Raw genomic sequence first — 10,967 nt, 5'->3', positions numbered from 1 at the left:
AGCTTCTCCACAATACCACCCTCTCCTCCCTATTAAAATAGTTCACGTGTTTACAAAATGGCGGTAAGGAAGTTAGAACTGATTATCTTGTTTGAAACTAAGCTCATTTCCAAGATTCTTTGAACGAAAATGCTTCACGTTGTAAAACGTTGTAAAAGAAATCAAGATGAAGGTTTTGGTCATAGTCGAGCAGTTGAAAAATCATGATAGCGATGGCGAGGGACTCGAGTTCCAACGAATTTGAAGGAAAAGTTTTACAGTGTGCAGATTACACATGGAAACTTGGTCGTCGTTTAGGAACAGGGACATGTAGCGTGGTTGTTGAAGCTGTTGGGACCTTCACTTCTAACAACAGGCAAAGGAAACCTCGAGATGTCAAAGCGGCTGTTAAGATCTTCAAACAAGGACCACAGTTTGAGGCTGCCGGTGCCAATGAAATGGAAATTCTGGAGTATTTGAGTCGCCAAAGAGATCCCGACTACAAGTGCTATGTAGGTGAGTTTGCCGAAGCTAGCTAAAGCCTGTTACACCAACAACCCAAGTATAAGCACAATACATGTGTGTCTAAACCGTGTCATGCATTTACAAAAAGTTATTAGTCCAGTGCAAGCTAACTTCCTTGTGCTTCTGTTTATCGTGATTGCATTGTTACTCCCACACAGTCATTTTTAGGAGGGTAATATGACGCGTATTTGAACTGATGTATACATGCCATTTTACATGATTCCTTGCTACTGCTTTGGCTCTGTCCCATGAACAGTCCACACCTTTCAACTCTTCCAACATTAGACAGCCTCCCATTGTTCTTGGGGCATCCCCTCTTCCTCCTTCTCTGAAGAGAAATGCTCGGCAGGGGGACTCCCATAAAATAGTGACGGAAGTAATCGTCATACCTTTTAGGAGTTAAAATTTATGGGTTGGCACCCCTTAGGGAACGTAAAACTTCCGTCAGAGGTATGGTGGTACCTTTTAGGATATTGAGCTGAAAAATATGAGAGGAAGTAAATGTCAGTCAACTGATTTGGTATCTCTTGGGGGTAAAAAATTGTTCTGACCACAGCCACAAAACAGAATTTCCGTACCATTTAGGGGTTAAATTCAATTTTTCTGGTAATCACCTCTGTCACTTTTATATAGGAGTCCCCCCAGGAGGAAATGCTATGCTATATGTAAATTTATTATTCCACTATTATGTCATTTCACCAAATAAGGTCAAGAGAACGCGCAAAATATGAGACCGTAATACACTGTAGTGTCCCGGTTTGACCGGTTTACAACAGAGCGAATACGGACGGAAAAGGCAGAAAAAAGGAGCAACAATGTCCGGACTGGACGAAGAATAGTTTTTGAAACGATGCAGACTCGAAAACAAGTTTCACTTGTCATTTACCTTTTCATTTTATCTAATCAAATTAAAGACATTTAACTGGCTTTCTGTGTTGTTTACATCATTCGTACGCGCCATATACCGATGGACAGTTGATGCCGGGTGCATTTGAAAACTGTTACCAAAACAGAGAAGCCAAAATAACAAAATCTTTTTGTAGTGGAATAATAAATCTCTTATTCGATGGTTTTACATATAATACTCGCGGACATTTTGCTCATTGCTCGTATTTTTCCTCGCCCCTTCGGGGCTCGGAAAAATACTACGCAACTCGCAAAATATCCGCGCGTATTATATGTAAAACCATCGAATAAGATATATAAATACCCAGCAAAGAAGCCTGCCTAGATAGCAAAGAAAGGTGGTGAATTTCCTTAGCAGCCAATTATTTTCTACAACCCTGTACATTAATGTTACTTTTTCTTTTCCATTTAGTGCAATTGCTGGATTACTTCTCTCATAAAGGTCTGATGCATTTAGTTCACGAAAGGCTGAGTTACAATCTTCACCACATCTTACTTATGAACTCAGGGAAAGGCCTTCCTCTCTACGTTATCAAGGAATGTTCCGGGCATATTTTCAGGGCTCTGAGTTTTCTAGCCACTAGCAAGGTTGTTCATGGTGACGTCAAGATGTCAAATGTCATGTGGAATGCAAACAGAGGCATGTTTCAGCTTGTGGACTTTGGTCTCAGCTTTCTGCAGGGAAATCAAGTAAGATGCATTGTACTCTTTTAATAATCTGTGCTTTATACTTAACAAAAATTATTATTCCACAAGGCACACATTGGATACGAGATGATAGATACCCAACAAGGCGTGTAGTGCCGAGATGGCCATGATCATCTCATATCCAACAAGCATAAGTGGGATAATTGTTTTGTTAAAAAAAAATCAGAAATATCACTAGATCTTGCTGACAATAATTGTCAGCAAGAAAATAATTATTATTTAATGGTCGCTATTTCTCAGGAATGGTATAATGGCTCATATACCATGGCAGCTAAGCCAATCAAATCCCTGGTATTGCATTATACAATGATCCAGTTTTTAATAAATGGATTCCATTGTGAGTGGGACATTTATGTCCCAGCTGGAATGGGATGAAATGAGTGAATCAAAGAAGAGACATAAATCAACAAGGAGTGAGGGCAGAGTAGTGGTTGGCTCATCAGACTATTGATAAGCATTTCAGTTAGAAAATCTGAAAGTCAGGGGTTCATGGCTGGTCTTGATCAACACTGGTGAATTAGAACAACAAGTATGTTAACCCAAATGGGAAACAGCAGAAATGACCACATGACCACATTTATGGCTACATTTGCCACTCTTTGTTTTAACTTTCTCAGGAAAATTGAGTAGTTTTGGGTTAGCACCAAAGGCCAGAATTGTTTTGCAGTAATTTCTCATCTATGTCCCGTACTTTTTTTTTGGAGAGAACATAAACACAAATCTCACCTTTACTGTTTGCTGTTAATCCAGTTCTTAATCTCTCTTATGTCTCCATTCTCCAGCCTTATCAGCCAATTCAGAGTCCTGGCTACCAATCCCCTGAGACACAAGTGTGGAACAGATTGCTTGATGAAGGCACTGCTGATAGGAGTACTTCAGTGAGTGTGAGAAATAATTATTATTTTAATCTTTGACACAGTCGCTCATGACTAAATTGAAGTAACTTCACATGTAGAAAAATGTCTGTTTGTTTCACTTCCACAGAGATGCTGTTGTGCCAGTGATACCTGGAGTTTTGCTTTTGTACTTTGGTACATATACACAGGAAAACCAGCAGACAGAGTTAAAATAGACAACCCATGTTGTGAAACGTGCTCAAAGGCAGAGGTACATGTTTAATACCATAAAGTAATAGTCCTCCCTCAAAGAATCACCCTGTTTGAAAAATCATACCCTTGGAAGGAAGACAATATGAATACCAGCAATGCTTCTCCTTTTCCTCATTTGCCCTTTGAATGGGAAGGTATTGACATCTATATGTTTAATACCATGTTTAATATGTAAAATAATGGTCCTCCTTTAAAGAATCACCCTGTTTGAAAAATCTCACCCTTGGAAGGCAAACAATCTAAATTATACCAGCAGTACCAATGCTTCTCCTCATCTGTCCTTTGAATGAAAAGGCTGCTTTGTCAGGAAAAAACAAAACATATATCTAGTGGGGATGTGTTAATGTTGAAAATCATAGTGCAAAAACAAGCAATACTCTAAACCGATGGAATTATGCCTCATGTGTTAACTTTCACAAAGTTTTAATATTTGGCTGACAATGATGGCCTAATTAACCCTTTAACTCCTGACATCAAAGAATAAATTTCTCCTATCTTGTCCCTATATGTTTCTTATAAAGAGTCTATAAAAGTACTGGAGAAAAAAAAACATTATTACAGTGCAACACGCCTTACTGGGCCACCCAACAACCCTTTTTTACAAGTTAGCCAATCAGGATATGTGAATTTGATTAACAGTCACGCCTTCTTGCAAAGTCCAACAGGCAAGTGACGCAACAAGGAATTATTGAAACATGTCGTTTTGTATTTTATGGCTAACTTGTAAAAAAAAAGTTTGCTGAGTGGCTACGGTAAGCTGCGCCGCACTGTAAAATTAACATTGAGAAAATTCACCTTGGGTGATGATATCCTTAATTCCCATGACCTCAGAGGTTGAATAAGCATTGATATTACAAGGAGAAATTTGATGCTGATCACTGTTAGTGTTAAGGGGTAAACTATTTTCTGATTCCCTTTTTTATTGGTTTTCTTTATTTTTGTTTTGTTTTGTTTCAATAATCTGTTCATGTTGTCCTTCAGCAGCATGGTTAAAAATATATAAAAACTGTTCAATTGAGGCCTTACACTGCCTTTTTAAAAACTAAAAACTAAAAACTGAAATCCAAGCTTTCGCCGATCAACGGCATCATCGTTCCCTGATGATGCCGTTGATCGGCGAAAGCTTGGATTTCAGTTTTTAGTTTTTAGTTTTTAAACAGCAGTGTAAGGCCTCAATTGAACAGTTTTTATATATTTGTTTTGTTTGTTCGTTGTTTTTTTATGTAGGATGGGCGTTGCATTCATTTCAAGGAAATTCAAAGTCAACTGCCCAGAGATGGAAGAAAGATCACACAATCTGAGCATGAATTATTTCTTGACCTTGTTGAGAGGTAAATACAACCGTTGCTGTAAACTGTTACTACAAGTAGTACATGCAGATCTTAAGGAACGAGAGAACAAAACGTCGAGGAATTTCAGTTAGGAGTCTTTGAACTCATAACTGGGACCATATTTCAATCAAAGTATTTTAAAGTTTCTTCCTCTTTGTCATTGTAATTGCACCCACATGCCTTTGTTTTTGTATTTAGCTGCAACTGTATGTCACATTTGTTTTCTGCTCATACAGCAGTGTGTAATCACAAGATATATGGCCTTTTTTCTGCAAAAACCTTTCACGAGACTCACAAGAATTTGACCAGAGGTTTTGTCATCTACTGTATAGTTGAATGTGCTGTTAAATGGCAGTATCCAGTATAGAATTATCATTTAGGGGTTTTGAACGAATTAATGAGCACAATAATGAACTTTGTTGTTCCCTGTTTGTTTGTTTGTTTGTTTGTTTAGAAAGGCTAATTTTACAACCAACAGCCATGAATAAGCACAGTCTACAGTCGACCCCACAAACAGAGAACATTAATCCAGCGATTCAAATCGAGCCAAAAAACTATTGTTATTAGACTGATACATGTAACCTGTTATGTGGCTAAAATTTCTGTATAATGAGGTATGCTTTGCTTGTTTATTACCAGGATGATAAAATGCAGACCTGAGCTGAGGCCAGCACCTTCTGTTGCGATCCAGCATAAGTTCCTGGAATCTGCAGATGACCATCAATCTGTTCTGAGTTTGGCAGACATGATGCTGCTTCCATCCACGACTTTGCTGCTAGACAATATCTGTCCAGAAAACGGTGCGAATCTCTTTGTTTGCATTTAGTTTTTGGCTCCAACGTCTTACTAAAGAATTATAAAATAACCTTTGATGAGCAGGACCTCTGATTGCCTCGGTTATAACTCTGTAACAATGTGGTGTATTTTTCATGGGTTGATCGTCATTTAGGCTGGTTGTACACTTACACATTCTTGTGTGTGCGACAAAATTTATGAAGGTTTTCAGTATTTTATTTTATTTTTTAACACGTTATTTTTATTTGAACATTTTTCATGATTTTATTTTATTTTCTTCCTTGACCAGTCTCTTTGTTCAAAAAACTGTGTTTCGAGATCTTGAACAAATTCATCGAAAACTTTTCACCCTTTACCGACAAACGAGTCAAAATTGTTAAAAAGGACAGCTTCCTAAGGACAGCTTGCTTGTATACAACCAACCTGTTATAAAATAATTGATGTTAGTATAATTACTCAGGTGTTTATAGAGATTCTGTTGATCTGATTGGTCGAGGATTGCGTCATATCCTGCTATAATCACCTCGCACGAGGTGATTATAGCGGGAGCACTAACTTTCAAAATGGCCGCTTAGCTATTTATTGACATTTCTGAAAAAGAAGTAAGTAGGATGAAAGAAAATGCAATTCCGAAAGGCACTAAAGATGCAGCTAAGTCCGAGGTAATACTTTTCGAAGGCAAGAGATGAAAATTTTGCTAATTGTGATAAAAAAAATTGTGATAAAAAACCCTTCGTCTCGGGGAATATTCACCAATATTTACTTCGCCTTCGGCGAATAATTGTTAATTATAACTACACGAGAAAACGCCCAGGAGAACTGGAAATCAACGTTGTGGTATAATAGTGTTTCAATTTCTCCCCAAGTTTTAAGTGCATTTCTACATAATCTATCGAAAAAATTAAAGAAGTAGGAAAAAATGGAAAAAACTTTTCAATTTCCTTTGGAAATAACCCGTGAGAATATACTGTGTCTCTTTAAAATTGTACAATCAATGCTTTCAAACGATCAGACCACATGTTTACTAAAACGCATGCGCACTAAAAATTACATACTTAGTACTTACTTACTGCAAATCCGTGAATTTGATTGGCTGTCTCTCTGTTTGCTATTCGTTGGTAACTCTACGGTCGCGCACGCGTACTCATTACAACTTTTTAACAGCCTGTGTGATTAGTTTTGTCCTATAAAGTAAGTATGCTTCTCAATTACCCTCCTTTTCTATTCAACAATTATTCAACGATGCTGTTAGTTCTTTGCTCGATCTCTAAGCTTTTTCCACCATGTAACAAGTTAGTAACTTTGCAACCTGCGGAGTAATGTTTAACTCGCCGTAGAACCTAACGCCGTTAGCACACGAAAACTAAAACTCGATGCACGCGATTGGTTGATCTAACGGTCAGCGTTGGGAGGTGCGATTAAAAGAACAAATTCTCTTGTCTAACGACACCGCGTCACATTGTTCTTTTGTGTAGATTGTCTGAAGGATGTAGAAGAGATGTGTGCAACGTTTGGTGTTGTGCGAGGTCTCACAAGAGGTCGTGATGGAAAGGTGATTTATGAAACATTGTGTGGAATGATACGTTATTGATTTAATGATTTATATTGTACTTTTTAACCTAAAATGATTAAAAGGGTATTACAACAAGAAAATCCCAAACCACTGAACCTCCCTTCGCCTGCAACAAGATCGATTGGTACCTGAGGATTACATGAAATTTGCGTATCCCTGATTCTACTTTATTCTTATTCAAATTGTTGCGCGCAGGCGCCTTGCTTTGTGCGAGTTTTAGATGTTGCCTGCATTGGTTAGCAAGTGTTACGTTTCCTTGTTGTTGTTGTTTGATTGTTTGTTTGTTTATTTTGCGCGTTTAAAGCGTTTTTCAATCCACCAATCTTTATTCCCCCCAAGATAAAAGGACATATCTTAAGTTACATTTATTGTTAGAAGTAAACATACAGTATATAGATAATAGAAAGATTAAAAATTATATCTAAAAATAAGCCTATTTACAAAAGCATTTTTAAATCTATCAGTCTTAATCTCCGGGCGATGTGCGGTTTTGTTTCTAAGTTGCTACTTAGTTTCTTTCTTCTTCGGGATAATGTGACCAAGTGGGCAATCGGGATCCGTTCAAAGGGAACCTCGACTGTTATAACAAATTGGCATCACAATGTAAATCTTTAGAAATAAAGTCTTCAATACAATTAATTTTGTTTTTAGCAAGTAAGAAGAATATTTCAGTATACAAAGAAATGGACATGAGTGTTCTTATCTTCGCTTTCAATTTTCGTTTGTGCCACCATTTTGGATTTTATGACGTCAGTCATATGCAAGTAATTCATGTTAAGGTACCATATAGTCACCCACTTAACCCTAACCTAACCCTCCATATAGTCACCCTTACCTTACCATGAATTATATGCCCATATGGGTGACCAATAGACCATTCGTATTCTTGGAATTGAACTGGAAGTAGCTTGCAGGGGAGCTTTTCACATGCAAGAGTTTCCATTGCAAGCTACAATCTCGGCCAATATTTTCCGGGGCAGATACGAGAATAGCGTTTGCAGTGTACATTTGTGATTTGGACATCCTATAACCAGTCGTCATAAGCTTACTGGCGTTGTCGTTGCGAATTTTTGGAAGTCCCCCTCCCCCAAGCAATGTTGATAGCCACTGAAATCATTCTGACTGTACATAGACACAGCAACATGACAACATTGCATGGGGGCAGGGAGGGGAGGTATTTCGTGTTGAATTTTGGAAATCGTCCCGACAATTTTGGCCAGGGTTGTAGATCCAGTTCAATAATGAGAATATGAATATGGTTTATTGCTGCACACAAAAGACCTTGTGGCTTTCTTAAAACATTGGCAATCATATGGCGTCATCAAATTCAACATGGCGCCGCGCGGGAATTTTAAAACGGTAGGTGATAATGGTATCCTGTTTCGTTTCCAACGAAATATTGTAACATGCACTGCAGAGGTAATTCTCTAGTCCATCATTTGCGTGCGGCACAACATTCAATTTGAAATTAGACCGTATTTCCAAAAATGTAAGGTCAGTTTCTTTCAAGAGTGGAGAATCCGTGGCGCAAAAGTTCAGAACACTTCGAACGAATTGCGGTCGTTTCGCCTACGAGTTGTTTCGCTAACGTCTTCACGTCCTTGGGCTTAAGTTAGAATCAAATAAAACTAAAAGTTGTCTTTTTTTTGTCACTTTTGGATTGGAAAAGTTATTTTGGAATTTAAAAGTAAAATGTGAAAAGTTGAAATACATGTCGATTTCCTGCATAATTAATAACTTTCTTACACGCCAACTCGTGCGCTCGCGGCTTTCTGTGTCAATGCAATCGAGCTACAATCAATTACTTTACGCAAAGCGCAATAAATGGAAATTCTAATGTTAGTTTGCTACGTTGGCGTCAAGTATGGTAAGTCCTTTTAAAGTGTATCGAGCCGTTTCCAATTGAGTGTCGTTAAACCAAACCCAAAGCAATTACTCTGGCCAATCGTTACAGATGTAAACAACGGCAACGAGCCAATCAGAATTCGAGGCAAATACATGTAACTGGCGCCAAGCGCGGGAAAACGCGTGCGGCGATTGGTTTTGGTTTTGGTTTGATTGGTTTTGGTTTGGATTCCCATTGAAATATACATTCGAGGCTTTAGATCAATATACACTATAGACTTAACTGAAGTTAAATAAGTTCAGAAGAAAACAGTGGAAATGCTTGCTACGCAGTCTATATGGCATGGAATTGCCATGTGGTGCCCTGCTGGGGAGAGGAAGGAAGGAGAGAGGCGACTCAGATAACTTAAACAATGAATAAGCGTTTAATGGGTACTTTAACAATGCGCTAAAAAATCCGTCAGCTGTTAAAGTTCATACAGTATGCTTCTTTTGGTTTCACAGGTATTGGTTGAGTACACTGACGCTGATGACTGTTCGCAGGCTCACAGAGCCCTCACTGGATGGATATTCAATGGCAGGACAGTAATTACGAGCTATTATCCCACTGGCAAAGCTAGTCTTCCTGGAGTTTTTTATCCTGATATCTCCGAGAAGCAGGCAAGTGATGACAATGAGCGACCAGGTCATGTTGGAAAACGAAGTCGCGATTCTCTCAAGGACAATTATGGAAAATGTATGAAAACTGATTTCTAGCCATGACATTGATGCGGATCTAGAAGTAAAACACATTTAACTTGTGGTAAGAAGGTACTGCATTTCTTCAGACACAATAGATTCCTTTCCCTTCAGAGAAGTTTCTTTTTATTCCTTTAGGATCAGTTTGAATCTCCTGTTCTGAAAGTGAGATTTACCTCACTCCCCCTCCCCCTCCCCCCACCCCCTCCATTTTGCAACACCGTTATCTGGAATAACGATCTTAATCACACACACTTTCTGCTTTGTACGACCGTCTAAGGAGGTTTATTATTAAAAACGTCTCGAGCTAATAAAAGATTTTAAACTTGTTAACTTATGCGTTGAAATTTTTGGCATATTCATAATTGCTTTAAAAAGCAGTAATGTTGTAACTATTCCTTTGAATTCCGCCGCTGAGATATTTGTGGCCGGATATAGTTTGTTTGTTGTCTTCGATGCTGGGTTGACCAAGGTTCTCGTCAAGAGAAAGCTAAACGCTACTTCGGATCGTGTTGGAGTCGTTGTCATGCGTATTTGAAGCTAGCCCACGTGCAAGCGTCTTTTATTTCCTTAGGGCAGACGTCTACGCGCAGGATAATTTCAAACAAGCTGGTTAAGATTGTGTTGTTTCTTTGTATCGGTATGTCCTGTCGTAAATATAGTTCAATACCACATTTTGCAGTTAAGTTTGTGGCATCCTGTCACTCGCCTTTTACCCTCAAGCAATATCTCATTCCTTCAAACCTTTAAATATTTTTGATGAACGACCACAGAGCAAACCAAATGCTTACGTCGACACGCTTTGACCAGTTGGCAGGCGGAATGCCAAAGCATTACAAGTTATTAAAATGAATTCGAAGCTCTCGAGTGGAGATCCTGGGGTGCTTATGAAAAAATGAAGTCGATTCTAAACTTGGCCATGAACCGTGTAAAGGGCTATGTTTTGTCTGATTACGTTATAAATTTTTATAGACTGTCTGGAGTACGTATTGAATTAATGAAGTTCCTAGCAGCACAGACATTGTAAACACTTCTGCGAAGGCCAAGTTTTTGAGAGTAGTAAGACGAGAAAGAAATAAAAGTCTTTAGAAAGGAATCACTTGCCGACTTCAGTATTTTTAATTTTGGCTGTTTAATAGTTTAATTCGGTAGTTTGGTTTAGTTCACATGAGATCAGTAAATTGCAACAGAACCAGGCGTTGATATTCATGCACAATTTAAAAAACGATTTTGTCAACGAGGTGTTAATTGCCGATTGATAATGTTGACCTCCCAGTGAGAAATTAACTTTGACGAAGCCTGCCGGTGTTTTCGAAAACAGATGCTGATATTTGCTAGATAATAATTCTCCAAGTTTTCAACCGAAGTTGTCTGTGCTGCACTGTACAGGAAAAAATATGGTGACAATTTATACTAATTTCACTTTAATTTATTGAGCTAGCAGATAACTATCTTATG

General features: G+C 38.3%; 1 protein-coding gene across 1 annotated transcript; it reads left to right on the top strand.

The window, feature by feature from the left end:
* Positions 1 to 52: 52 nt before the first annotated feature.
* Positions 53 to 9,842, top strand: LOC146479153 (serine/threonine-protein kinase Kist-like). Its single transcript, XM_085111414.1, has 8 exons — positions 53 to 495; positions 1,823 to 2,100; positions 2,901 to 2,996; positions 3,103 to 3,225; positions 4,455 to 4,558; positions 5,198 to 5,358; positions 6,829 to 6,905; positions 9,276 to 9,842. Exons 1-8 carry the CDS (start codon positions 204 to 206, stop codon positions 9,525 to 9,527), a joined length of 1,383 nt encoding a protein of 460 aa, XP_084967540.1. The 5' UTR covers positions 53 to 203; the 3' UTR covers positions 9,528 to 9,842.
* Positions 9,843 to 10,967: the final 1,125 nt, after the last annotated feature.

The sequence above is a fragment of the Pavona decussata genome, unplaced genomic scaffold (assembly GCF_977016875.1).
Source record: "Pavona decussata unplaced genomic scaffold, jaPavDecu1.1 SCAFFOLD_61, whole genome shotgun sequence".
Taxonomy (NCBI): Eukaryota; Metazoa; Cnidaria; class Anthozoa; order Scleractinia; family Agariciidae; genus Pavona; species Pavona decussata.
The sequence above is the reverse complement of the archived record's forward strand: the minus strand, read 5'-3'. Positions and strand labels throughout refer to the sequence as shown.

Coding starts and splice junctions, on each gene's coding strand:
- LOC146479153 (XM_085111414.1), top strand. CDS start 204: ATGATAGCGATGGCGAGGGACTCGAGTTCCAACGAATTTGAAGGAAAA. Junction 496..1,822: donor CGACTACAAGTGCTATGTAG/GTGAGTTTGCCG, acceptor TTTTCCATTTAG/TGCAATTGCTGGATTACTTC. Junction 3,226..4,454: donor AAACGTGCTCAAAGGCAGAG/GTACATGTTTAA, acceptor TTTTTTATGTAG/GATGGGCGTTGCATTCATTT.